Source organism: Alternaria rosae (assembly GCF_020736505.1).
Source record: "Alternaria rosae strain MPI-PUGE-AT-0040 chromosome Unknown BKA58scaffold_9, whole genome shotgun sequence".
NCBI lineage: Eukaryota > Fungi > Ascomycota > Dothideomycetes > Pleosporales > Pleosporaceae > Alternaria > Alternaria rosae.
The window spans coordinates 1,195,532-1,222,259 of NW_025763578.1; the positions used below are offsets into that span (position 1 = coordinate 1,195,532).

Genomic DNA, 26,728 nt, shown 5'->3' on the forward strand with positions numbered 1-26,728 from the left:
GCATATGCTGATTGGGCGAGTTGTGAAAGAGACGTTGCGGTGGCTTTGATTTGCTTCTCCTCAACAGCAAGCCAACATTGTCTTTGCCGCAAGCTGAGTGACGATCGCGATCATTATGACACTCTGGCCATCGCGAGTTTTAAAGTTGCGGATCTCGGTGGTTTTTCAGTGGTTGTGCCTCCGGCCGAGCGCACTTGCCAGCCTTCTAGGTTCATCGTCATTACGTGGAAAAGATGCAGCCGTACATCACAGTATCGAGAAATTCATAAAACGTATGGCTCTGACTGCATTTCAGCTAATGAGTAGGCGATAGGTAGATAGGCGACAGAAAAAGCCCGGAAGTCGTGCTGATGGATTTGGCGGTGACTGACCTGAGAGGATTGTGACGTATGAAGATCTGCACCGCTCAGTTAGCTTGTCTTACATAATCACCCAAATGAGCTGATAGGTTTCCCCTCAGCTGTTTCGAGAGAACATCTCCACGCTATACTTAGGTTTCGCTCAAACGATGGCGCAACATAGCGCCGGGAATTTTCGACCCGAAAGACACGAGGAAAATATCCGCTGATGTGCTAGTAGGACTTGGCACGCAGAAGGAGAAGTGGTCAACTGAAGCTACACCAGGCCAAGTACAATAGATTCACAAACACACTGTCGGATTTTATAATGGCTTTATGAGCGAACTAGCCAAAGCTGGAATCTGGATGCATTCCCTTGTTGGCCCCTGCTACATACCTAGGTACAGTTAGACCTCCTCAGTGCTATCCTTACGCGGCTTGTTTGTTTCTGGATCATAGACATCTTCAAACCCTCCCCCATGTGCCCCGCTTGGTGTGTTCACCAAAACATAAGCCAACGGATCCCCACAGCGTGGTACAGAAGGTCTTGCCACATCATAGACGACTTATTGAACTTATCCAACGAATCGCAAAGCTGTTCCATAGTGGGATTCTCGGGTAGCACGTGTTCCATTATCTGCGTCCGAATCTCATATGGTATAGATTCGAGGATCAGACGCTGACCATCATCGCTCAGACTTCCATGCTGGCCATACTGGGGGTGTTGGCGTTCGGCAATCCGTTTAGAAGAACAGTGTATTTTTTGCGCCCTGAAGTCAACCCGAGAGGTGGCTCCGCTTGATGCGACTCCTGACTGCAGGGCCTCTAGTTGGAGTGCTTGATCCGAGGAGAAGAATTGATCTATTGTAAGGCCGTGGGCTGGGTAGGATAGCCTCAGTGTGTAGAATCGCGTCATCTCCATGAAGGCTGGTACTTCGTAAACGTGTCGCCCTGGCCCCGGATGTGTGACTAAGATGCGAAGGTGCGCCGCATGTCCATATCGTTTGACAGGCAATGGGCGAAAGAAAGTGTCCTTAACGATGTGCTGGAGACGCGCGTTGTAGTATTTAACCCATTCGTACTCGAAGTCGGAGGCAACCTTCTTGCACGACAGAAGGAGACCGGCATATAGTGCGAGGTTACCTGGACCAGGTGCTTTGAGAGCGGCAGCGAGAATGTATCCGTAGATCTCGACTTGGAGCTCAGCGGGAAGAGTCAAGAAGCCGTCAGGCTGGGTTGTGGTGGCCATGGTGAGTACGCGAGAGGTACTCGATATGTGTTGAGGAGCTTGTTGTTGGTTGATAGGACAACCTCCTGTGTTCTGTAGTCAATCGAGCGCACGGAATATACATTTGCGAGGGCGGTAGTCGCAGGCAGCTGTGTATACTCCCGCACATTCACTACCTGGATGACGCAGTAACGGTTTCTTCCACACATTCTCCGTAGAGTTCATAGGCAGTAATAGCACTCACTGCGGCAATTGTTTTAAGCTTGACGAGTCAATCAGTGTAGAGTATCATGGGAAAACGGGAGTGACGATAGTAGAGACAGTTATAGTGGAAACGAATAGACAGCGAAGGAGTTGACAAAGAGCCCGACACATCAACTATGACTCGAATAATGCTCTCCTCTCGAAAGAGAAATATCGTAGACCGTGGTTGAGTATGGAGACTACCATTTCGACGAACAGCCCTAGCAAACCACCGTGATCGACTTCCCAACCCATCAATGTACACACCTAAAGTCCCTCGGAAGAAGACTTGAAGCTCGAGCGCGAACCCCTGAAGAAGTGTAGTAGACGAGAGGACTCGGGCAGCATACCGAGGGTCTACAACCTGGTTCTGCATCCGTAGAAAAGAGTGGAGAAAGCTCATGCACGACATGCTAGCTTACCTCCAGACTCGTATAGCGTGATCGTAACTACCCGCCACACGGGACCAAGCGAACGCAGAACCTACCAGTCAAGTGGCCTCATCCTCGTTCATGGACAGAGCGGAGAAACGATGAAAGGGTGAGTGTTTTCCCAAGTTGCGATTTCGTGGGTGAGCCGCTATTACACCGCGCTCTCACTGGTCGTCATGGAAGCTAGATAACGGGCTAACAATTTCACTTCCTAATTCGCCACCGATGCTTGGTACACATTTAACATCTCCAACCTGAGTTGCGATAGAGTCTCCAGCCACGCAACCCCGGGATTGTACTACCGCGTTGTCCATTCTCGAATTCGATTCTCCGACTCGAAATGGCGCCACAGACGTCAATACCACCAGCTGCCAACGTACTCGGGACTATTGGAACAGTATGTTGGTGCGTCCAATTACTACCGCAAATATACCGGAACTGGAGAACCAAGACAACGGAAGGACTGCCAGAATCCATGATGCTGCTGTGGTCAGTCAGTGGAGTACCCTTCGGGGTGTACGCCATAGCGCAGCAATTCAACATTCCTCTTATCGTCCAGCCGCAGTGCTTCTGTGTGTTGTGCGGTGTTAGTTGGGCGCAGTGTCTCATATATAGCCGGTGAGTTCATCGAACGAAACGACTTTACCTGTGAGTATTCCACGGCTAACTGAGATCAGGAAATGGCGGACCTGGACCGCATCTCTTCTGCTCTTCGCTCTTCTCGTCCTTTTCGCAGGCATAGAAGTTGGTCTTGTGTATGCTATCAGACAACCATACTCAGACGGGTTAGAATGGCCAGTCTTGTTGATCGGCATCGTCGCCTTTCTCACCCTCATCTCAGGCTATATGCCTATCCCATTTGAGCTGCTGAAAAGACGGGGCCGTGTCGTAGGCATTGATTTCATCTTCTTGGCCATCGACTGGAACGGTGCATTCTTCTCGCTGATGGCTCTTGTAGCCCAGAACGAGTTCGATGTGCTCTTTGGTACCATGTACGCATTATGGTAAGTGTCCTTGTAAGCATAAATAATCAGTAGTGAAGGCTAATTATGCCCAGCTGCGCTATCGAGATGAGTATGGTCGCCTCACACTTAATCTGGCTGCTCCGAACTCGCGAGATTCGTAGACGCGCGAAAGAAGCTGGTGAAACCTTCGACGAGTTTGAGGAAGGGGCTGCTTGGCAGGCCAAGGGAATTGATATCGAGAAGAAGGTCTTGCGCTTCTTCTCGAAAAAGAGCAGGCTTGAAGAGATCACGCATCCTGACAGGAATGGCGAGGACATGCCTGTGAACCCGGAAGAGATAACCCCAAAGACAGTCCCAAATGCGGTTGTATAATGCTACAATAGCGATAAGAAAAGCTTGTCTTCATCTAATAAATGTTTGGTCGGTATTCGCGGATGTAGTACTGTTCCAAGGATGTTTTGCGTTTGGAAGTTATTTGTTGGTCAGGCGCATAGGCTGCTGAATTGGCGTACTATTCTTCGGTCGATTGTGGCGCCCGCAGTACGAAGGTACATGCGCTCTGCGTTATGAGAAAGGGCGCTTATCTTGTCGCACAGGTAGTCACGTCGCTAAATGGGTGTTAAAGATGCAAACAATGGTGGTGTTCGTAGTCTCGGAGGGAACCAGCACAGAGATGGCAATAGCAGGACAGGTCTGATTATGTAACGGATGGCACAGGACATAATGGCGAGGTATCTTCACTCGTCACTCGTCACCGGGCACGTCTTCACAAGAGCAAAAAACAATCAATTCATGAACATTAAGATATCATTATTCAGTATCGTCTTTATTACTAAGAAGCCAAAGCAGCACTCAAGCGCCTCCGGCACTGCGCGCACTCTGCCTGCGGTGCATCGCGTACCTGTTCTCGCCACCAGGAACACCGCGCACCACACTACCCCTGCGAGAGTTAGGCATCGAGCCGCCCTGCTGCGCGAACGAATTGGCGCGAGAACCGTACATGCCTGGAAGGCTGCTGACGCGGCGGCCACCGGTCTCGTCACGAGCAGCACTGAGTTGCTGCGCGAAAGGACTGCGCTTCCTGAGCTCAGGGCCCTTCCAGTAAATGACGTAGACTGAAACTACGAGAAGAAGAGATATGGCGAAGAGGATCGTGGACGCGTACGCGAGATGATTTTCTCCGCCAATGTTTGAGAAGAAAGGCGTGGCGGGAAGCGTAAGAACACCAGCGAGGAAGTCACGAGCCCAACCGTTGCCACCAGTCGCGGAAGCTGAGTAAGGACCGTATGCGCAGATCATGTAGTCGATGGTTGCCATATAAATGGCGTAGTTGGCAATACCAATGATTGCTGATCCGATTAGAGATCCTATCCAGTGGATAGGTGGGCCAGTGCTTGTCCAAGCGAAGATGATGAGACCGATAGGAAGGCATGGCGCGGTGTACAACAGCCACCAAAGACGTGCCTCGTATTGAGACTTCTCATCATCAGGGTGGTCGCGACGGAGGCGCTCGTTGCGCTTGATAGCCGGGAAGAACGAGAACCACGCGATGAAATAGCCAATACCGATAGCGATGAAGGCCAGTCCAATAGCGTAGGCGGAAAAGTTCCATTGCTCGTATACGAGTGCGTATGACTGCAGGAACATGAAGATAATGGCATCGGAGAAACCAGAAAGCAGGGAGAGGACGAGCACGATGGGTTCCGTGACGAACATGCGGAAGGGACGGACCCAAGTGACGAGAATCTCGTGGACACTGAAACGTTCTTTGAACGTCTTGAGCTCGTTGGGTCCCCAGATGTTGTTGGGCTTGCCGTTCTTCTCGCCTTCTGTACGGCGCTTCTTAGCGATCCGGTCCATGAGGACGGTGGTACGGGTTTCGGGGACGAAGATGGCGTGGGCGATTTGGACGGCTCCACCGAAGATCAATTGGATCCAGATGTTCCATCGCCAGGCAAGGAATTGTTCCACGAAGCCACCCACGATGGGTCCGAGGACCGAGCCGCCGACGGAGGAGAAGACGATGAACGCGACGGCGTATTGTTGGTTGTCACTAGCACTGTCAGTATGAAAATCGAATCAAGGCGCAAGGTACCTACGGTTCCCACATGTCCGCGACCATGGCGAGTGTGACTGAACCACCCGCAGTAGAGAGACCACCGAGTGCACGGAACCCAAGAATGGTGCCAAAGTTGGGCGCAATGCCCACGGGAATTTGCCAGATGTTGACAAAGAAGAGACTGAGCTGGAGGATGGGCCATCGTCCTAACTCTTCACTCCAGGGAGCCCAGAGCTCACAACCGAATGCGTACGTGATGAGGAAGATGGCTGCACCTAGACGCGCTGCCTGCTTGCTGACGCCGAACTCTTCTGAGATACCCCCAACGGCGTTGCTGTACAGCGAGGTATTGAAGTTCATGCTGACCTGCACCATGAAGACGATGCTGAGAATAGTCCATTTCTTCCATGTTGGAAAGCAGAACCCGAGTTCGTCGTAGCAGTCTTCCTCGGTGATTTCGTAGCGATCGTAGGTGCCGTACTTCTCGTAGTGTTCCTTGTCCGCAGCGGTGATCGCGTGATCGGCCGGGTTCTCAGTGTGGTGAAGGTCACCGTCGGAAGCGCTCTTCTTCTCAGCGTCACCAGCTTCGTTCTTGTTGACGGTGTCCATGTCGTGGATTTCAGGCTTGCGCTCTGCCGCAGACGCCATGTTTCCTACAACAATGCGCTTGAGCGGTTGTTAGTTATAAGTGATGAACCCGGGAACCAGTTGCGGGGACTGGGTGGAAGAATCTGGGGTAAAGTGAGAAAACCCAGACGTCACGCAGGCGGAAGAAGCAACTTATAAGACGCGCAGTGAATCCAGAGGCGCGGGTGCACGCTCCAAAGAGCCCAAAGCATACTGTGCGCATCACAAGGCACGCGCTCGAATCCCTCGAGACGTCATATTACATCTTTCACGCTGACAGGGCTTGGGCGCTATCGCGCGTTGGTGCTAGAGGCCGTTGGACACTGTCCCCAGGACCTCTCAGACCAGGCGATGTAGCATTAAATATGGGTCGAAACTTAAGTGCGCGTCGTCCGAAGCGAAGGTAGTATTGGCTTTGGACAGACGCGCGGGACGCCTTGCCATCTCCTCACGGTCGGGTGTACACCGAGTGATTGGTAGGGGTTGTACTACGTCATCCTTGACTGCGTTGCAAGTCTTATCTTCGTACGAGTTCCACACCATGGAGGGAATCGCAACACCCGAACTTGGCTTTTAAGCCTCCAACTCAAGGCCCCCGCCCGCCCTCTAAGCATCGAAAGAAGGCAGACCAAGCTGCGCCGATCGCCCGCGCCAAGCTGCGCCACGCGTCTTAGCCTTGTTTATCGAACTTAAGAATGCGACCCGTGACGTCAGCTCGGCTACCGTCTTGAACGCCTCGCGCCTCGCCCCCATGGCACACCGGCGCACGATTCGCTCCTCCGCGGAATCTCCACTATCGATTTTTCGATCCACCTCCGACCTGCCCCGACATTTACATGTGGGGCGTGCAAGTTGCTGACTTCTAGACGGTCTGCCACGCGCAAACACGTTATAGTGGCGGTCGGCTTTCCATCTTCGGATGCTCCGACAGCTCCGAACGGCCCACGCGTGCTTCGAGACGCGTTGTGGGTAGCATGAGGCTCAAAATTTGCATATAGACACGCCTAGTAGCGTACATGATGAGCGAGAAATTTTACGGCCCGATGATTCGAGTTGGCAAAGTCGGTGTCCGACTGAGCATCCCGGTGCACGCGCTTGACCCATCGGAGGTGGAGTAAGGTGATATTTGTAGCCTGTTGAGTAAACATATTACCGGATCGCTCAGCTCTTAACAATCTGCCGATGCACCTGATCTCGAGCCCATGCATGAGTTGGTACCGAAAAAAACTGTACGGAAGCGAACAAACCGAGCCGGCTCTACCAAAACTTGGGCATTTGGTAGCATTACTGACCCTGATCAAGCATACATCGCGCCCGTGAGACTCCAAGTGATCTAGTGTCCACAGATCAATGCATCTTCCACCGACTACCGGCATGCGACCCTTTGGAACTACCGAGTCGCGACCGGGCTAATACCCCTGACATATCATAATACACTCCCAGATAGTTTTCAAATCCTGTTCACTGTCCATTCCAGGTCGGATCCATCACCTTTGTGAAATTCCTCCAGATTCGATGTTCCACCGCCGGCTCGTCTGTCGCCCAATCTGCATCGTTGTCCAGTTGCTGAAGAAATTCTTGTTCCATTCGTTTTCTCTTTTCCCCACCTTCTTCGTTCCAATCTTTGAACACTTTTGTGTAGACGTCGCTCAATTTCTGTCTCTTCAACTTCAAAATACTGTATCTGGTCTCGAATAGGCCTCGCAGTTCTGTAGGCAGTATCTCAAAGAGATCGTCTCCCGCTCGAGCCCAGCCATGTGATGTAGTCGCTGCATGTGTCGTCCATTCGCCAGCCTTCGTAAATCTTACAGAGCAGTTGGCCTTAGGGCATTCGAAAGCATTGTTTTTCCCATTATCGAAGTGATGTCGATCCAAGGCTTCTATGACAAGAGGCCAGAACGCACGTTCTTGGAGGATGATTCTTTCCAAAACAAAGCCGTCTTTCTCAAACTGCCCGACTGGACCATGAAAGGGCCGTCCAGGCAATAGTACTGTGCTATTGTGCGTTGTCGGCTCAATGTCTTCCCAACCTCCATCTTCCAGAGGCCGAAAATATGCCCTTCTCCACTGCGGCTTTTCCAGCTCTCTATAGCAGTACAAGTCGGTTATCCATATTCCTCCTTCTCCTCGCACCTGCATGATGACTGCCTCGCCGACAATGTCTTTTGGACAAGCTCGTATCAATACTTCCAGGCACTGTGGCACATTTTCGACATCGTCCATGACTTCGCAGAGCATCAAGTTTTGATTAAACACTACCCTCTTAGCTGCTGGGCATCTCTTCCTTAACGTAGACCAGATTTTAGCCACAATGTCTTGTTGCACGTCTTCCGGGCGAAATGGTCCCTTTTCTTCTCGTTCCGGCCAAAGCCAGTAGTGCAGGCAGCCGTATTCAATCTCTACGTTCTGTACATGGGCAAGGAACGTAAGGTCGACGCAAGTATGACCAGGATAGCCACCACTCATGAGCCAACTGATAGATACGAGATAAGAGGCGTCAGGGCATCCCCAGAACAGCTTTGATGACTCAATGCGCAGCATGGAAGACGTTCGCATGAGCTGCCAAAGAGTAGGCAGTGAACAGCATGAGAGGATACGAAGCTGAATTTCAACGGGGAGTTTTCGAAAGGAAGGGAACTCGCTAGGCGATAATTGCGACATGCTGTTGCTGTCACGATGCCTAATGTATGCAGAGAAGAGAACACGTTTTTCGCAACCCCAGTTCATTGCCAGGTCCCAATTGAGTGGCTGTGTCCATGGAGGTCGAGGAAGTATGGTAAGTAAATTGCCAATGCTTGACGGATGCATTGCGACAAGGTCTGGTGCGAAGGCTGCGATGTTCGGGGTTCTCAGATGGTAGTTGCTGCCTATCTGTAGGCGATGGCGGGGCCAATGAGAGTTCAGAGGCCTCAGCGCCGATCACCCGCGGGGTCGTCGTCTGGGCACCCGATGCCATCCTCCGAACTTCAACATTGACTAGACGCGCTCTCTATACTCGGACTACCTTGGAAAGGTAACGACTGTTGGTTGATGCGCTGTGCGTCATCCCTCCAAACGTGCTCATGGAGCACACATCTGGGTCGATATCTCAGCGTCACCTAATGTCACGTCTTCGTACGACTTCGGATTTGAGATGAAGACAGGGCTGGCATAAATACGGGCCGTCCAGGTGACTTTGGATTAATATGCGACGACTCAGTATACCAGCAAGAAACGCTTGTAGGATGAGGTTTAGCTTGCTTCAGCTTCCCCATAGTAGGCCTAAGGGAAGCAGAAGTGGAGCGTCACGAACATCTGATGGAGTATCTGGGAGGAATTAGCCTGCCTTTACCGTATACCCTTCTCAATACATAAATCTACGCTCCAATTGCGATGCTCACCTCTTACTTCTTCCTCCACCAACAAGTCAACTCAAATCCTTCCCAATTCGACCTATCACCTCGTCCTCCTAAAGCAACCTCTCATCAGCCATGCGTCTCCTCATCCTCATCCTGACGCTGCTTTCAGTTGCAGCGGGCTTCACTCTGCAAAAGACCGATGGTACTACGATCGAGCTCGGCGATGAGCCGATGGTCATCGACGGCAGCGAAGTGATCATGCCTCAGTATATCTTCGTTGCCGCGTCCCGCGTCAAGCTCAACGGTATCTCCGAGGCTGCCGACGTCAGCACTGCAGGTACTGGCAATCCTCTGGCTGCTGTACGTGTACACCACTACATATTGCCCGCTTTTCTGACTGCTTTCTAGGTCTATCTCTACCAAGAACTCCACAGACAAGGTAGGCGAGCTAGTGCCTACCTATGCTCTACAGGGATGAGCGGTTGCCTAGCGGACGGCGCGTGAGTGCACCAAGTCAGTTCATTTCCTCGTGCTTAACCTGTTCAAGCTCTGAGCCATGGGCTTCTTCGCTCACCCTACAAGTATGTCCCGACGGCTCACCAAACGCGGCCAGGACATTCTCATGTTTCTTCTTCTCGTAGGTCTCATCGAGCGGGCCCATCTGTGGTACGAGAGTAACGTTAGCTAGAACACCGACCTGCGACTATACTTCTAGGTTTCTTTGGACGCGCACGTCTATTGACGAACTCACGAAGGCGAATCCGCGATTCGATGTGAGTACCAATGAGTCTCGACGTCTTGAAAGAAGCGTCTCTTGACTAACTATGATGAACAGGAGATGATGAGGTCTATGCAGTGCTTCTGGGATAAGAATGATCATGTTGCTGGAGTCGATGCTAGTTCTGAGCGCCACTCCGACATCGAAACCTTCTCCGACATCAGCACTGCAGACATCAGCGCCTCCGAAGTCAGCGCCACAGAGCCGTTCATGGTATGGCGCATCATCGTCTATCGATCAACTCGCTAATATCCATTTAGTTTGCCCTATTTGACCAACCCAAATACCAAGGTGACAGAAAAGTCGCCTACTCCTGCCGCGTGGGCGATCATGGCTGCAGGAATATTAGGGAGTAAGCGCACCAAACTACACCCTGTACAATTGCTGATACATTGTAGGGACAAACTTTGGGCTTCCTCAGTCTCCTTAACGAGGTGTCCACCCGGCTATAATAATGGGGACAGGCCGTTCACCTGCGACTTATACCAGTACGTCTCATCAAGCAGGCTCACGATTGATGCAAGGCTGACCAAAGCTAGGACGACCAGTTGCGAAGGTAACCCGTCGCACTCGACCCACGAATCCATTGGAAATCTTGCTCTATACGGATTAGATGTGAGTGCTCTAGGCATTTGGCCTCTTCTGACAAGGACATCTGAATTAACGGCAAGGAACAGAACAAGATCAAGTCTGTCGACTGCTACCTCCAAACACAACCAAATTGAAGCTGGGATAATCACTGTATGGCTGGTATATGGCTTATCTGGTTCGATCTTTGTCAGCCTTGGCTGCTCCAGGCGTTCTCTCATGAAGCTGTTAGGATGATATGGGCATACACTGCAAAGTGCACAAGCACTCGCCACCAGGAAAGATGGAATGAGATTCCTAATGATTCACTTTTGCTTAAAGCTCATACCCCAAACATCATACTTCCCGCAAACACGATATACAAGGGAAAATCCGAACACCCTGCAGTCTACATCAACCTCAAGAAGAAACGTTAGCAAACTATTCACTCAATGTAGGCTCCAAAATCAATAGCTTTTATTATATCATGTAGGTGAGTGTTCGGATTTTCTTCTTGTGTGAGGTACAGTTGCAGTCCAGACCCATGGTGAATGAATCGCGCCATGTCCAAATATTTACTCTCATGCCTGTGGCTCCAACACCCATATCAGACCACGCTCATCCGTGATACCGACATCAAGTCGCCTGGCAGCTGCCGATCCATGAAGCTACAGAAAGGTACGTGAAAAGTCCTAGATAATGCCCTTCAAGCCCTTCAGTTCCTCGGCACAACTCTCGAACACGTAAAATCGGACCTGAGTCAAATGACCACGATCGGCTAAACCATACAGATGCAGCTCTGTCAAGAGCTCAGTTGTAGACCAGTGTCTGGGTTCATTGTACCAATCGTAGAGTTCTGTCGGGCAAATCTCGAATGCGACCGTCTTCAGCGCGGTGCAAACCCTGATCAAATCCACAGCATTGCGGAAGTTGTCACAATAGTCGTTGAAATGGTCCTCGAAACAGGCAAAGACAATATGTTTCTACCAGATTGGTCCCTCGCTTGCTTGTCGCAACTGCGATAGGAACACTTGAAGAGCTGGCGAGTCCCCTTCATACCCTATCCTGATTGGATGGTGGCGCAGATAGAGTCGCGCAGGGATGATGCGCCCAAGTTTGTTGGTGAAGCAAATCGCCAGGAAGAATATGCGAAACTTGCGTCCTTCGAGAAAGGTGTTTTGCACGAAAGATCCGTTGTCGAAGTCGCCGAAGTCGCAATCGCAGCGCTATGAATGGCCACGCGTGAACAGGTGAATAGGCTTACGGTTGACCTATATCATTCAGCATCGAGGGCTACAGCCTTGAACTGCTGGAAATGCAATAGCCGTCGTCCGAACCGTGATGGGTCTGTAGGAGAAGAACATGGTTCGGCTCTAGCTTGCCTTGACTCATGCTCGAGGATGAAGGCTTGGTAAATGTGAAAGAAAGGCTAGGAACGCGATCACATTGTGGATCGTATTAAGGCAAGAGACGTGACGAGAAATGACGTTGAGGTGGAGCGAAGACGCGTGCCGCACACGCGCTGGACCCGTGACGCTTATCTTATCGCGTGTCGGCTCGTGTCAATGGCAAATCCAACTCTCGCAGGTCGCGCCTGCTATTCTTCATCTCTTCCATCTCAAACATGATCATCAGCATACGATTCTAAGCTCTCGACATGACATCTCTGGGCAACGCCTCGACCGAGCCACCCCTCCTTCCTGTTTGATCGTTCGCACCAGCGGCGAAGCGGGGCTGCGGAGCTCCCACCTGCCCCTTGCGGGGTACACTTCATAATGATGTATAGGCTAACGACGACTTTTGAACTTCTAGAAAAGTCTCGGTGTTCTGGCGAAGTTCTTGTACCGTAAAACGAACACAGAAGTTCGCGTTTCTTCACAGACAGACCTCCCATTCAATTCATTGCAAACATGTCAGCCGCTCAAGCGCTCCGCCAAAAGCAAGCCCCGATCAAAGACGGATACCGCAGCGACCCGTCCTCCGCCGTTGTCACCCTCAAGTCGACTGGCTCGCTTGATGACCATTCGATAACATGCAAGTTGTCCGATAGCTCCGCCGTCAAGGAAGCGCATAGGGTAGCCGGCCTGCACCAAAAGGCTGGCGGCGACGACCCAGCGATATCTGGGGAACTATGCTCTGGTGGTAAGCAATAGCTCTCTTTATGCTAATCATACATGACTCTTTCTGACTTTATAATCCGACATGTAGATATGCTCCTCGATGCCCTCGTAGCCTGCTCAGGCGTTACCCTAAAGGCCGTCGCTACCGCTCTTGGCATACCCATCGCCTCCGGAACCGTCACCGCAGAAGGAGATTTGGATTTCAAGGGCACACTGGGCGTAGACAGGACAGCCCCTGTTGGTATAACGGGCATACGGTTGGAGTTTGCGGTCAAGTTTGGGGAGAGAGAAGATGGCAGGGAGGTCAGCGAAGAAGAAATCGAGAAGTTGGGCAAGTTGACAGAGAGGTACTGTGTGGTACTGCAGACGCTGGTACATAAACCTACCATTGCTGTCAGGCTTGCCGGAAGTGGTGGCGGGAAAGAGGGTGACGGTGTTAGTAGGGAGGTGTCACATAAGAGCGAATTGTAGCTACGGAATGTAAGTTGATTTAAGTTACGCTGTTTAGGTGAGTATAACAGTGCACATCCAGTACCTCTACACTATGACTGCGTACTTCCCTACATCGCTCCATCTCAACCTATCTCATATCAATGGGATGAATCTCGCCATCATAGTCATCATGCATCTGATAAGGCGAGGGAACAAACCTTTCACTAAAGCTTCAAACGATACCACTCAGTGTTGTAATACTCCTCAAAGTCCTCCGGAGACACCAAGTTCAAACGGCTCTGCAACATCATACTCGGCAGACGGTGGTCGTCCACTCCAAACTTCAGGTCTTGGAGCCTCTCGCCAGTGTAGATGATGAGGCAGAAGAGGTGCGTGGGCAAAAGCGGCTTCCCGTCCTTGCGAGCAATGATCAAAGTACCGGTCTTAGTCTTCTGGGTAGGCGGATTGAGCATCGCCGCGTTGTGGTTTTCCCGACGAGATTCGAAGTCACGATCGCGCCAAGAGAGCGCAGGCAGCTCTTTGCGGATGATGAGTGGAATACCAACTTTGTCGGCGACTGGGCAGGGAATCTGCGATTCTTTGCTCAGGATGGAGCGCGGCTCGATCTGGCTCTCATATGTTGGATGTCCGAAAAAGAGCTTGTCGCCTACGCAAGTGAGGCACACGGCAAGGACACCACCAGTCTTCCTTGATATGACTTCCTTCGCCCGCAGGCTGTCCTTGTAATGGCTCTTTCTCAGGACGTCAACGGCATGGCGGAAGTCTGCCGGTGTGCAGTTGAGGTCAGAGATTTTGCGTTTGTCTTCGGGACAATGGCAGCCCCACGCAAGGACATGACCTTTCCCGTGGAGGCGCGCAAGCTCAAGATCGATCTCCAACAAGCTCTTGTCTGTGTCGAATCATTGTGTTCTCGTGCGACCCGTACAGAGGTATTGACGAACTGATTGGTAGGTCAGCCGGCAAAGGCTCTTCGAAAGATCTCAAGTTCCTCGTAAAGAGCTAACCATTACCGAATCTCAAACACCATCGAAGGAACCACACCCTCTGCACCTTCATTCTGATGCTGCATCGCCTCACCATCCATCATCCCATGGATGTAGCACTCGCCAAGAAGCGTGTAAGAAAAGTAGCCTTCTTCGCCGAATCTCTTACGCAAATTTTCTTTGATGCGCTTATCGTATTCGATCGCCTCGTCGATCGTCAACTTCGTTCTGTTGATGGGGCGGCGCCAGCTGGGCCGGATGGTCGCTGGCATGTCGGGCCGCGCGTGTCTGGTAAACGATCTTGAACGTAACGGGCTTGAACTTGCCTGCGGTGTGTCTCTGTTCCCGTAGTGTCCTCCCCCTGTGTTGCTGTCACCGTCGTGTCTATCCGTTTCTGTCTCTGTCTTTCCGTTTTTTCCAGTGCTGTCGGGTTCATGGTCGTATCCATGGTTATGAGAGCTTCCATTGTCATGTTCATTCTGATACTGCTCATCCCCTCTTTTCGCTTGATTGTTTCTTTCGATTTCCTTGCTGACTATCTGTCCGCCGCTAGCCATACCTTCATGGTCAGCACCGTGTTCGCTCATTACACGGTATTCGCAATTGTCGACCTGTGGCCTAATCTCTCTTTTTTCTACTCCTTCAACGAGCATCTTGATAGCCTCGTACTCACCATGTTGCTTTTTTCTCCATATCGCTTCACTGTATTGTAGTGCAAAGTTGATCCGATTAGCCTTCCCTTTCCTGGTCATTTGCAACCAGCGCCTACCAGCAACAAGAGCCAGCTCGAACTCCCACCAGTCTACCGATGGCCTTTTTATCTTGGTGGCTGCTGGCTCATCTTTCCTCGAAACAGGAATGTTCTTTCCAGTAGTTGTTGGTACGTCGGCGGTAGTCCACCGTATGCCCGAAGCAGATTGTGATTGTTGCCGATATCGCGATATCTGTCTGCGTATATGTTCTTCCATGTACTTTTTACCCGACTTGCTGACTTTCGTTCTCATCCGCCCCTGGTCCATGCGGTGACTAATCTCGGGCCATGAATACTTGCGCTCTTCGGAACACCACAATTTGAAACCGGCTATAGCTTCCTTCAAGATGCGTAGAAGGACGTCTGATATCCCTCTATTGTCTGTGGCTGCCATTTTGGTAGCATCGAAGCCGTGGCTGCGCATATAATCGGTGGTTTTAAGCCATACTCTGCACAATTTAGCCATCTCTTTGTCTTTCCAAGCATCATGGCTTCGTTTTCGCAAGATATATCACCTTAGTTTCTTCACAAAGGTATCCTTGACATCGGCCAACTCTTGTTCCATTTCGTCCTCAAATTCTCTCTCAGTCTTCTTGGGACACTCTCGCAACACGACTGGAACGCTGCATCCGTAAAGTATGCAGACTATGTCATTCTCCTGGACCTCTTTACCGGCTAAGCCTAATCTCCCGCTTTGAGTGCGTACCATCGCGCGATTCCACGTAACGGCCTGCACACGTCGACAAAATTGCGTGATTATCGAATTGCGTTCGAACTCGATAAGTCCAGTCGTATCGACAGCTCCAGACTCTATGCCGCCTTTTCGAAATGCTACCTGACACGCACGTGAGTAATACACAGGAGGACTTTTGCCGTCTTTTCCACGGTTTGCGACAAGTGTTCGCCAGAACGCCTCGGGCGGGTGTCCTCTGGCATCCTCCCAATGAGCTAATTCGGCCCATTCGCTCGGTATCTGCCCATATCGAGCTTCACGGGTGACTTCTTCGATAACATCAAGCTTGAAACCACGTATATACATACTGGATTGACCCGCTGCTAATCGCTTCCGGAATCGGAGTGCCCTCATGTCGACAGACTTTGTACCTGCCGCCGAGTAATTTGGCTGCATCGGGCTGGGTAAACCTACCAGAGGATCCGCATTGATACGACTCATGTTCGGGCCGTTGGAACCTGGCCTTTGGACCATCGCGTACGGTGCTTCCGAGACTTGTGGTATCCAGGAGGGCAATCGGTTGTCATCACGCTCACGTTCAGCCTGCTCTTGTATATTACGCTGCGATCGTCTCCCCGTGTCAGTCTGTGGGCGGCCCCTAGGTCTCCCCCCTTCTTTTAGTGCCTGATGCTTCACCTTCCTCTTTCTTGTCTCCATCGTTTTCTCCTTTAGTTTCAATTCTCGGATCTTTCGTAATTTCTTCTCCTCCACAGCCCATGGGCGACATATTACATCCAATGCGCGGCTTGCATTCCCGTTCAAAGATCTCTCGATTGCAAACTGCATGAATTCTATGCATACGTCAACGTAGGGTAATTTGTAGTCGATATTGTAGCCGTTGCGCGCCATGTAGACTTTCGTGCCTTCCTGACTCCCTCCGACAGTACTGGATGTGAAAGCAGTATGGACCATCGAATCGCGCGGTGCCGTGTCTTTTGCGATCGCAAGCAGTGCATAGATGGTGTCGTGAGAAACGGTGACTTCGAAGGTAGTCAAGCTTGACACCAGGTATTCGAGACTCAGTAAAGGCTGTATACTAGTTTTTGGGTTGGTGCGAAGGTGGTTTGGGTGATCATCATCATCAAGATTCGATAGATCGTTGATTTCACTCCCATCAGTATCAGAGAAATCATCGCTGTCTGAATCCCCCCGGATCCCGAATATGTCAGTTGTGTGATCGTATCGAAAGAGACGCTCGGTTGCTTCAACGAGCAAGCTGGCCCCAAGCGCGGAAACATGGTCGAAGTAGCTAGGGGTGCGCTGGTACAGCTGGTCTTTCTTCATGACTTCCGATAACCGATGTGTCGTTGTTTCAACTTCAATAAAGAGTTGTACCGCGATAGCAAAATTCTCCCAAGAAATCTTGTCGCCGCCGCAGTATATGGTGGTACTCCGTGCCAAAGCGAGTTCTTGGATAACCCATCGCCTCGAGAACCATGGCCTTTGCATCAACTCTAAGAACGCCAACCACTTCTTGCTTGCATCCGAGCTATCGCAAAGTGTATCGAAGCTTTGCAAATGCGGAATCTCCTCAGCAATGAATCGAAATGCTATACGGCTAGATGGATTGGCGGTACCAAGCCAGATACACACTCTCTCGGCGTTACGATAAATGGCGTCCATCATTGCGACCTGATGATTCTTTTCGATCACACTACAAGTATCAGCAGGGTGTCATCGAGTATAGCAAATGCACGTACTTATCTTGATCAATGCAAACCATGTCAATCCAGAGATAGCGGCTACGGTGCGGGTAGCGAAGTGCCTTTAAGGCTGCTATGAGATTTGGACTGACATACTTGGCGTACATTTTGCCATTGTGGTGAATTTTGATGTAGCAGGTCTTCTGTGCCGTGCCCCAGCACCATGACAAAGCCTCGTAAGGATATTGGTGTGTTTCTTGTTCGCTTGGTGTGACCAGTGCACAAAGAACTCCTGCATCCGATAGCTCACTAGAGAACAGTTCGAGGATACGTATGGTCCCTTGACCACTTCGCAAAGGATCGTACTGATATGAGGTGTGCTCACGAGGAGGATACTTGCGGGGTGTCTTGCCTGTTGGTCTAGATCCATCCCCGATATTTTCAAGTCTTTTACCTGCCCTAGCCTTTTGTAGTTCCACAAAGTCGTTGTCAGAAGAATCCATCGCTGCTGATCAACGGGCAGTCATGTGGAGGTTGAGCTGCAGAAAGCTCGATAAAAAGATCCGGTAAAACCAAACCCAGATAGAATTACCAAAAACTCATGAGATAATGCTGAATAAGCTAAATGATACCTCTTTTACACATCTGGTGTAAGTTGGGCGGGGAATCGAGGCGGCTCCAGGGCGGTTGAGGCAATCGAGAAAACGCTTACGCAGCCGATGAAAGTACCTAGGCGACAGCCCTTGTTCCGATGGGGGAGTCAACATGAAGGCGTTTCGTGACATAGCTGCACCAGTGCGCTGTTCGGGTGAATCCAAATAGATGTAGAATATCTACGCACATCGCTCGGCATATGGACTCTGAGCGAATGACAGAGCTTGAGGTAAGCCATCACCAGCTGTTTGGCTGATCGTCAATCCCGGTCGCACGCTTCAGTGTTGCATTGCATATTCTTCAGCTCTGGCGCATATTAAGAGGACCATATCTGGCAGTGGAGTCAACTTGCTTGCAGAAGGGCCACTTGGTAACAAGATGGGGGTGGACTCTATCATTAGCCTTGAGCCTTCGAAGTATTCAGAACTAACTGGTATCTGCCCAACAGCGTGTTGGGCATCCTAGTAAATGGGAATTCAGCGATGATTGGCTACCGCATCTCGGTTCTGAGGGCTGAGAAGCTGGAAAGGCTGAGAAAGGCGGGGTCACATAAAGCCACAATGTGGTATCCAGCGTAGCGCTGAGTTATGCATGGGTAGTAGTTTGGCCAGTAAGGAGCGCAGCTTAGGATATGTCAAGGTTGAAGCTGCGCAGAAAGATGAAATCTTCAGTCTTCGTTGTGCGCATACTAGCGCGTCTTCCTGTGCACACCTCCACCAGTCCCGTCCCCTGTTCTTTCCGAAGCGCTAAATCTTAAACTTTGAACGGCTACAGAAGTCAGTCTGCGCAAGATTAGAGCACTAAGGAACTCCGTGAGCAAGGGAAATCATCAAGAGCATTAGTTCCAGATCCGGGATCAGAGTAAGCGAAGAAACTTATGTTGTATATTCTTTACGTATCATGGCGAGGCCAGGCCATCAGGTCGTTATCTTTAGTCGTCGGCGTATGGAATGCTTCATCACCTCTTACGGTTGTCGATTTGAATGCGTGAGACGGCTGTTGTGGAAGGGGGCTACGGCTTAGAACCAGATTCAATGGCTTCGGCCTGCTTTCTGAAGTGGTTCTGCAGCTGTGCTACGGCCGCATTCTCGTCTTGCTTGACAGCCGTGTGGCTTTCTTTGTCGCGGTCCCTCCAGTTCGGACCCAGAATCTCACCGAGGCTGATGGAAGCTCTGCGCTTGATGTTCCGTCTCATACGTGGGTGCCACATGTGGTCGTGCACCATGCCCTTGCCGAAGAGTTGAGGCTCCCGCAGTAGGGGACTGCCCCATATCTTATTGACCTCGTAAACATATCGCGCATACGGGAGCGTGTTGGTTCTCTCCATTACCCTGTTTTCTTTCCGTTTGGAGCGACCGTAGCCGAACATGTTGATGAATTGCGCCTGCAAGGCCTTGAGTACGGAATGGCAGTGAACAAAGACGCCGAGATCTCGTAAATGCACAACGATTCGTAGACCTGCACTCCATTCCAACCGGCGTAGCATCCGGTGCTGCAGCAACCGACGACGATAATGCTTCTTAGCCAACGTGGAGCCCAGCATAGACTGTTCGAGATGTGCGTTTGGCAGGAGTCCAGCTTTGAAGCCCCAGATAATGAGACTTTGCTGAAGGGAGGGGGCGAACAATTGTCGAACAGGATGCAACGGATTCTCGCGCTGTACGACCGTCGTTGGGAAGTGGAAGTAGTGGAATCGCTCGGGGTATGCAGCACGCAGTTTCGCTGTTGCCGATTCTAGGAATGGTGATTTTGGCAACGTATTAAACTGGTGACTGCCCCTTGGTGCATACCAGCAGAGAAGCCAGAGTAAAAGTCTTCTAAGTTCTCTGAACCTCCCAACCATGCCGAATCTACGTATGATCTCGCGCCATTGTAGTGGAGAGAGGGGAGCTAGACCGTTCTCTAGGATCATGACGAACACACGCGCGACGAAACGTAAGTCATCGAATCGGTCACTGACAGGTTTGTGTCCTCGTTGCCGACGACGCAATAGGCTGCGAATGGCCATGATCGATTCAGGCGACACCATAATGCCGCGGGTACGCATGTCTTGGAGCACTTCCACGACATGTTTGTGCCCAGAGCGTTTGATGTAGACTTGCAAGAGCAGGTTCCAAGACTCTTGACTAGAGTCATTGTGGAAGAGCGTTAGAATGGCAAGTGTGCGCTGGACCTGCGCCTGATCATCGTTGTCAAGATAGTGCTCGAGCAGCTTGCGTTGCATTTCCACGTCGCCAAAGACATCCGGATGCTGGTCGCTTTGCAGCATACTGCGCACCAGTTGCCACTTCTGCTCCATTGCGAATGTTTCCAGTGCCAAAGAGAAGACGCAGCCCTGCAGGGCAATGCCTGCTTGCCTGAGCTCTTCGAACCTCATTGGTAGCTCCTCTACCGGTTGTGTTTGCAAGGCCATGGTGAGCACAGCTTGAGGCCCAATCTCGTTGATGCCCACCATAGAGAGACCTTGTATGATTGAAGCCGGTGGAAAGGTACGCGTTGCGAACATGCGGGCGACGAACGAGTCTTCGAATCGGACGGGCGCGGTATCGGGGCCTTCCAAGCGGCGCAGAAGGTTCTCGTTGTATTTTGCTGCATCCCGCCTCCACTTCTTCTTCGACCCTTTCGTCTCAAAGTAGACCTCACGAGCTGAATCTTCGACGGTAAACAGCTGGACGAGAGGATGTGACGCGACAGACTCTGACGGCATATCATTGCGAAGAGTGCAAAGTGCATGCCATCGGCGTGCCGCAGTGATGTTATCCTTCTCAATGAGTACCGGCACCACCTCGTCGTAGAGGTCCCGCTCATTGCTGTGCTCGTATATTTCCATCAATGCTTCGTATGCGCCGTGCTTGTAAATCGATCGCCCCTGATGTGCCAGCTGCCGTAGGGGAAGCCGCTGAGGCTTCAGGCTCTTTTGCATCGCGTAGTGATATCTCAACGCTGGCGCTGTTCGCCTCGGAAGCCAGTGGCTCATGACCAGGTAGTACAGACCAGGGTATGTCTTGCCTGTTTCGTGAAGCAGCTCCTCGGCGTGCTCTATCGCCTTGCCCGTGATCAGGTGGTTCTTCACAAAAGTTCCCCATAGGAATGCTGCATCGGGTGTGTCTTCAGTGGGCAGGCGGTACCCTCGATGACGGAAATTCTGCCAGACATTGCGGACACCCTTTTTCCCGTGCAGCCTCTCTTCACTTGCAAGTATGGCGGCGAGCTGTGCAGGTTCGTCTTCTCTTTCCGCTACACGTATGACGTCGTTTTCGAAGATGTCTACGGTCGGAACGAGGGTATCGCTCGACTCATGCTGAAGTGCCTTGAGTACGTGGTCTCGAACTGCCGCTTCTTCGCTTGCATCCTTCATTCGCCTCCACTTCAGCTTCGGTGGAGGTTTCGGCTGGGTCGAGTAGTTGCAGCGGCGTGCCACTGGAGGGCAGCATTTTGTCGCCGCTGAACAGGCTGCGGGGAGTTCGGGCGCATTGACGATGGAGCGTAGGAGTCGCAGGGCAGACGGGCTGGCAAGGAGCCTGTCCAGGGCCGGTGGCATCAACAAGACAGGGGCGAAGGGCGAAATCAGTCCATTGGCGTCGCAATCGTCGTGCGTGAATTGGAGATGCGGAAAGTTGTTGCGCCCAAAGCGGGCAAGGGCCTTGGCAGCCGACTTCCTTTCGCCGGCGGATCATTCGACCTCCCGACATCACCAAGTCGCCCAATCCACGAATCCACCAATTGCCCCCGCAAGCCGCGCAATACTCCTCTACACTCTTCAAAATGCCTGGGTACGTCTATCCTCGAGCTTGGGCCTAGTCGTGGGCCCCAGGGAGCACTGCGACGGCCTCCAGCGCTCCTCCGCCTTTCCGCACAGAGCTGGATACTGACAGTCGGCAGCTGGGTTATGCGCGAGAACAAAGTGCCTTACTGGCAACGCGAATTCCAGAAGCACGACGGACTGAGGACCTGGGAGAAGGTGCGTACTGAATACACAAGAGGAGGATTGATGGGGGCATGACGTGGTTAGAGATGATGCGCATGCGGCGCTGGACACATGGCGTCTGGAAGTGAGAAAACACAGGGATGAATGCTGACAGATTGCTTCTTAGGCCCGCGGAAAGTACCTGGTCCCCGGCTTCAAGGTCATCATGTTCAGCAGCTTCGGCGCCAGCATGTACATGATGGGCCGTCTCGTCCTTGTAAGCCTGCATTGGGCTGAGTTTACTGCAACATCGTTACTAACTATGATCAGGGACACAAGACCTGGTTCGGCAAGAACTAGGGTCCGCACTTCGAACATGATATCCGGATGGGTGGGACCAGTATGAGTCTTCTGCGTCAATATACAATCAATCGACAAGCCTTTACCCATTACTGCATCTCTTTTGTCAGACAGTATAGAACAATCTTCATTGTCAGTTTACGCTGCGTTCACTTATTCTGCAGTGATGCTACCACCCGGTTATAACCTGGGGGACAGAACACGGATGACCGTCACTTGCAGCACTGACCAGGTCAACATCGTGAGAATATTGGAGATACGTCTCTGGTCAGGCCTTGCGAATGCGTGTGAGGCAGCAATAGACTTTTCTGTTACCCGGTTCGCAATTGGCTTTATATTGAGCTCCAATGGTTATGGAAGAGTGACAATGCCTACCGCGATCGAGTATGTAGACAACCACTTCAGATGAGCAGTCTGGCAAACCACTGTCACCAAGTAGCTAATATCAAAACACCTGATCAAACTTCCACAACAACCTGCATCAGATTCAAGCGCGAAACCAGAGGGAGCTCTGGGGTAGCTTGCCCAGATGCCCCTCCACATGCGTGCTAGTCGCTGTAAAATGAGGTCAGTGCCTGGAACGTGGAACCGAGCCGAGATCCTCCAAACCACCTCCCGCGCCGCCAAATCTCCACGTACGCTCGTTCATTGTGACGCATCGACACAATGGCAGACTTCGTCAAGGGTCTCTTCGGTGGGCAAAAGCCTGTACAGGCTCCAGTTGTTGGTGATGATGGTACGTACACTGCATTGCATGCGCGATCGCGAGGCCACCAGCCTGGGATGCGGGACCACACGAGACCCCTTTGCGATGCTCGAATTCCTTAACAGGAGACGAATTCGCAAGATTATCGTGAGGATGCCATCGGATATCGCAGAGCCTGTCAACATATAAACCAATGGCTTGCGCTGACAACAAGCAGACTTCGCCGACTACGCAGGTGCTCCTGAGCCCACACCCGCTGCCATCTCGTCCTTCACGACCGGTACCGGTGCAGCGCAAGCCGCTCCTACAGGTCTCGGTGACAACCGACCCTACACAGCATGGTACCGGGTATGGGAGCGCACCACCATGGACGACTTCAAGCTGGAGATGTACATCCTGCCCTTCCTCGTCGCTCTCATCGCGGTCCACCTCTGGGGCACCAAGCGCAACCGCAGCAAGGCCAAGGCATGGATGAAGGCTCACGCCCCTGTCCTGACCCAAGAGTTTGCCCAAGTCGGCTACACGCGCCCCGACGGAGAGGGAGCGGTTGCAGATGTGGACAGCATGCTCAAGGAGAAGAAGGCCGACGAGTACCAGACATACGCGACCGGACGCCAGAACGTTGCTTTCGTCGACTTCAAGCTGAGCTTCTACAAGCGCGCCAACCCCTTCATGTGGCTGGGAGAGAGCGTGCTTCCCTTGTTCTTCGAAAGTTTCCCTGCACCTAGCGAGCGTCTCGAGGCTACCGCCTACGTCTTCGATGGCCGGGAGACCAAATTCGCGCCTTCGTACGGCCAGGCCGACGCGAAGAAGGTCACCAACAGCTCTTTCGATGGCTTCGTCTTCGCAATTGTACACAAGGATATCATGAAGCGCATGCGCGACGAGCGCTACGACTTGTCTCTGACTAGCACGCGCGACCACGCCAAGTTGCCTGTCTGGGTTACTGTCATGAGCGAGAGCGCTGAGGTTACCGATATGCTACTCACACCCGAGCTCATCAAGGCTGTCAACGACGCTGGAGACAACTTTGAGGCCATCATTGTCAGCGACCAGCCCATCAACGCTCCCAGGACGTAAGTCACCCAGCATACAACACTCTCCATTCATCAATCCAAGCTAACATCTCCCAGCCTCGACGAGACCAAGCCTAAGAAGCGCCTCAGCCTCTCCCTGAAATTCGCCTCGGACTACTCCACCACCATGCCCATCTTCCAATACTTCCTCCGTCTTACCGACCAACTTGCCTCTCATGGACACTTCCGCCCCGAAGCCCTCCGCCGCATCAAGCAGACCCGCGACGAGCAAATCGCCAAGATCAAGAAGGCAGATGATGAGGAGAAGGCCGAGGAGAGGAAGCTTTCGCTTGACAAGGCGAAAAAGGAGATGAGAGACGCCAAGTTGGGTCGTCTCAGCGCTGATGAGCAGCGCAAGTTCCTCGAAAAGGAGCGGGAGAAGAACGCCAGGAAGGGTATGAAGAGGAGTACCGTCAAGGCATAGGCTCCCCCTGACGGATTGAAACGGGGTCAGGGTGGGTACAAATCTTGGGTCAAGCTTGGATAAAGTGGCACATGGGATGATTGTATTAGTATAGGAACTCACGACATTTGTGTCATGGAGGTAAAGAGTAGTAATTCATTAATCGCACGCTACTTTACAGACAGAGAAACAACGCGCCGTCCACTGCCCAAAGCATCCCATCTTGCAAACTCAGACAACAAGAAAAACAGAATGAAAAATCGCTGTACATTCAAAAAGACTTGTGCAACGCAGTCTTCTCACGCTTTGTGTGCCCTCACTCGCCTACGCATACCGTAAGATCCACCAGGAAACTCACTCTCCTGCGCCTGGGTAATACCGATATGCGTAGTGAATCCAGTCTTGATAGCGGCAACTGGCACGAACTGAATAGCAGTGGAAGCTTCCATGTCCGCCGTGGTCATAACGTCAATGGGGTTTTGACGCATTGGCGACGGGGTCTGGAGTGCGGCTGCGTCGGGCTCAGATTGTATTGATAGGGCTTCGTCGGTATAGGATTGCGGACACCAAGTCAGGCCACCATTCTCGCCCAAGCATTCTATGATGATACCGCCAGTCGGCGAGGGAGTCTGGAGTCGGATACTGGTGGGTAGGTCACGGTATTCTCTGGATAGTAGCCGTTTGGACAGTAATCATGAGCGGTCTCTACATGCATGTAGCCATCAACTGGGACGTTGGAAGCGCCGGCAGTCGTCAAACCGAGTCCTCCTTTAGCGACTTCCCTTCGCCATTTGTCGAATATGACTCCAATCCGCGCTATCTTCACCTAGACTCCATGCCATGACGCCACCGAGCTTGTACTTGCAGACGATGTTGTCAAATTTTCTTGTGATAAGTTCCGGTGTGTCCCGAGTCCAGAAAAGCCGGTTCTGAGCATCGGAGAAGTATTGTCCACCGGCTGCTTCATCAGTAACACCATGTCTAGCAGCGAGTTGCCACGACCCTGCTACATCTGCGTCTGTACATCCCGTTCCAAACGCGTGTTGACAAGCGCTGTTGCAGTGTTCGTGGGAAGTACCACAGTGGCCGTGTTGAGAACAACAGCCTGTTGCGCATTTCGTTCCCTTTTCTGGGCCGCAGGAGCTGTCTCGAGATACAGTCAGTGCGGAAGTGTCAACGGGATGCATGTGGAAACTTTCCAAGGTCCAGGCGCCAGACGTAAGAGTGTCTTTACCCCAGACATCTTCGGCTAGGGCGATGGGACAGTTGAGTGGGCTGACACTGCAGTCGTCTTGCGTGGTGAAGTATTTTGCGTAGTATGCGAAGCCGAGGTTGAGCTTGGAGGGTGGTGCGCCCATGGCGAGGTAATCTTTCATGGTGGCTTCGGCGACGGCGACGGCGACGGAGCTGTGATGTTTGGTTACTGTGTCTCAGCGGTTCATTAGATCGTAGCTCATCACCTAGGGAGTCAGTATGGTCTCTGATAGTTGGAGTGAGGGAGTTAATGTCACTTACGTTGATCAAGTCGACGGATGGCCAGATCTGAGGTCCGGTTGTTCGTGTGTGTCCAAGCATGTCGACTACTACTCGTTAGTTGACTCTTCTCAGAGATGTGGCTAATGACTGGCCTTCTTTTCCTGGCACAGCGATCGAAAGAAGCTTCTTCCCAATAGCAGCACGGATAGCTGAGAGCAACTTGGGAAATGCGGCGATCTGGTAAGTCTGATCCAAGTTGATCACCTGTTTGTAGTCTGCACCATTACCGCCTAGATATTCCCAATCGATGTCTTCCTTGTCAGCATTCACAAGTAATCAGTGTTCAAAGACAATTTACTCACCGACTCCATCCGCTCCAGTCCTGGCAAGCATATTGGCAATGTCAGCGGCAAACGCATACATTGATGCGTCTGACTTCGTGGTTTGACAGAAACCAGCCGTATCGCCCCAGCCGCCAACAGCAATCATGACCTCTGCGTTGGGCAACTCGGTGCGTATGGTGTGTATAGGGACTTTGGGCTGAAACGTAGCTGTTGCGTTGGATGGGGCAAAGGCAAGGATGACATGGTCGATGCCGGCTTGATCTTGTGGGTTGGTGGGACGCATCGGGTGCCATTCGTCTGCGTATATGACAAAGCGGGCTTTTGCTGATATTGCGAGCAATATCGACGCTAGGAGTGCCGCCGAAGGGATACGCATGCTGAAGCTGGGACGTACTTAATAGGTCATGGCAGGTCGGATGGAAAGATAACAGACAATGGGGTGTTGAGTGCCACCAAGGTAACCAAAGCGTGCTGCCGTGAGAAAGACGGAAGTAGATATCAGGGAGGGAAGTCTCCCAAACTGGCCGGAACGATCCATCATGACT

General features: G+C 51.8%; 12 protein-coding genes across 12 annotated transcripts; 5 read left to right on the top strand and 7 right to left on the bottom strand.

The window, feature by feature from the left end:
• Nucleotides 1–837: 837 nt before the first annotated feature.
• Nucleotides 838–1,587, bottom strand: BKA58DRAFT_472288 (uncharacterized protein; the record flags this gene model as incomplete). Its single annotated transcript, XM_046175272.1, has 1 exon — nucleotides 838–1,587. One exon carries the CDS (start codon nucleotides 1,585–1,587, stop codon nucleotides 838–840), a length of 750 nt encoding a protein of 249 aa, XP_046022092.1.
• Nucleotides 1,588–2,284: 697 nt separating this feature from the next.
• On the top strand, nucleotides 2,285–3,920 carry BKA58DRAFT_345125 (PQ loop repeat protein). Its single transcript, XM_046168410.1, has 3 exons — nucleotides 2,285–2,858; nucleotides 2,918–3,244; nucleotides 3,298–3,920. The coding sequence occupies exons 1-3, from the start codon at nucleotides 2,581–2,583 to the stop codon at nucleotides 3,575–3,577; spliced, it is 885 nt and encodes a 294-aa protein (XP_046022093.1). The 5' UTR covers nucleotides 2,285–2,580; the 3' UTR covers nucleotides 3,578–3,920.
• A 137-nt stretch (nucleotides 3,921–4,057) lies between these two features.
• Nucleotides 4,058–5,912, bottom strand: BKA58DRAFT_404914 (major facilitator superfamily domain-containing protein; the record flags this gene model as incomplete). Its single annotated transcript, XM_046171878.1, has 2 exons — nucleotides 4,058–5,258; nucleotides 5,305–5,912. 2 exons carry the CDS (start codon nucleotides 5,910–5,912, stop codon nucleotides 4,058–4,060), a joined length of 1,809 nt encoding a protein of 602 aa, XP_046022094.1.
• A 1,183-nt stretch (nucleotides 5,913–7,095) lies between these two features.
• On the bottom strand, nucleotides 7,096–8,719 carry BKA58DRAFT_391471 (uncharacterized protein). Its single transcript, XM_046170922.1, has one exon. The coding sequence runs from the start codon at nucleotides 8,697–8,699 to the stop codon at nucleotides 7,353–7,355; it is 1,347 nt and encodes a 448-aa protein (XP_046022095.1). The 5' UTR covers nucleotides 8,700–8,719; the 3' UTR covers nucleotides 7,096–7,352.
• A 550-nt stretch (nucleotides 8,720–9,269) lies between these two features.
• BKA58DRAFT_391473 (uncharacterized protein) lies at nucleotides 9,270–11,011 on the top strand. The gene is made up of 9 exons (XM_046170923.1): nucleotides 9,270–9,589; nucleotides 9,638–9,729; nucleotides 9,777–9,866; nucleotides 9,918–10,002; nucleotides 10,065–10,220; nucleotides 10,268–10,359; nucleotides 10,406–10,495; nucleotides 10,547–10,622; nucleotides 10,685–11,011. The coding sequence occupies exons 1-9, from the start codon at nucleotides 9,362–9,364 to the stop codon at nucleotides 10,730–10,732; spliced, it is 957 nt and encodes a 318-aa protein (XP_046022096.1). The 5' UTR covers nucleotides 9,270–9,361; the 3' UTR covers nucleotides 10,733–11,011.
• A 1,149-nt stretch (nucleotides 11,012–12,160) lies between these two features.
• Nucleotides 12,161–13,364, top strand: BKA58DRAFT_391477 (OsmC/Ohr family). Its single transcript, XM_046170924.1, has 2 exons — nucleotides 12,161–12,716; nucleotides 12,783–13,364. Exons 1-2 carry the CDS (start codon nucleotides 12,485–12,487, stop codon nucleotides 13,163–13,165), a joined length of 615 nt encoding a protein of 204 aa, XP_046022097.1. The 5' UTR covers nucleotides 12,161–12,484; the 3' UTR covers nucleotides 13,166–13,364.
• BKA58DRAFT_321691 (uncharacterized protein) lies at nucleotides 13,351–14,043 on the bottom strand (the record flags this gene model as incomplete). Its single annotated transcript, XM_046167825.1, has 1 exon — nucleotides 13,351–14,043. A coding segment is annotated over one exon (693 nt), but the record flags the coding sequence as incomplete, so codon positions are not given.
• A 1,349-nt stretch (nucleotides 14,044–15,392) lies between these two features.
• BKA58DRAFT_321874 (heterokaryon incompatibility protein-domain-containing protein) lies at nucleotides 15,393–17,760 on the bottom strand (the record flags this gene model as incomplete). The annotated part of the gene is made up of 2 exons (XM_046167829.1): nucleotides 15,393–17,268; nucleotides 17,315–17,760. 2 exons carry the CDS (start codon nucleotides 17,758–17,760, stop codon nucleotides 15,393–15,395), a joined length of 2,322 nt encoding a protein of 773 aa, XP_046022099.1.
• Nucleotides 17,761–18,428: 668 nt separating this feature from the next.
• On the bottom strand, nucleotides 18,429–21,516 carry BKA58DRAFT_391483 (uncharacterized protein). Its single transcript, XM_046170925.1, has one exon. The coding sequence runs from the start codon at nucleotides 21,450–21,452 to the stop codon at nucleotides 18,924–18,926; it is 2,529 nt and encodes an 842-aa protein (XP_046022100.1). The 5' UTR covers nucleotides 21,453–21,516; the 3' UTR covers nucleotides 18,429–18,923.
• An 88-nt stretch (nucleotides 21,517–21,604) lies between these two features.
• BKA58DRAFT_391485 (uncharacterized protein) lies at nucleotides 21,605–22,650 on the top strand (the record flags this gene model as incomplete). The annotated part of the gene is made up of 4 exons (XM_046170926.1): nucleotides 21,605–21,684; nucleotides 21,794–21,872; nucleotides 22,006–22,095; nucleotides 22,149–22,650. Coding segments are annotated over 4 exons (279 nt in total), but the record flags the coding sequence as incomplete, so codon positions are not given.
• Nucleotides 22,651–22,792: 142 nt separating this feature from the next.
• Nucleotides 22,793–24,545, top strand: BKA58DRAFT_345142 (uncharacterized protein). The gene is made up of 3 exons (XM_046168411.1): nucleotides 22,793–22,914; nucleotides 23,102–23,960; nucleotides 24,018–24,545. Exons 1-3 carry the CDS (start codon nucleotides 22,845–22,847, stop codon nucleotides 24,382–24,384), a joined length of 1,296 nt encoding a protein of 431 aa, XP_046022102.1. The 5' UTR covers nucleotides 22,793–22,844; the 3' UTR covers nucleotides 24,385–24,545.
• Nucleotides 24,546–24,662: 117 nt separating this feature from the next.
• Nucleotides 24,663–26,559, bottom strand: BKA58DRAFT_404920 (glycoside hydrolase superfamily; the record flags this gene model as incomplete). Its single annotated transcript, XM_046171879.1, has 4 exons — nucleotides 24,663–24,961; nucleotides 25,190–25,786; nucleotides 25,879–26,103; nucleotides 26,202–26,559. 4 exons carry the CDS (start codon nucleotides 26,557–26,559, stop codon nucleotides 24,663–24,665), a joined length of 1,479 nt encoding a protein of 492 aa, XP_046022103.1.
• Nucleotides 26,560–26,728: the final 169 nt, after the last annotated feature.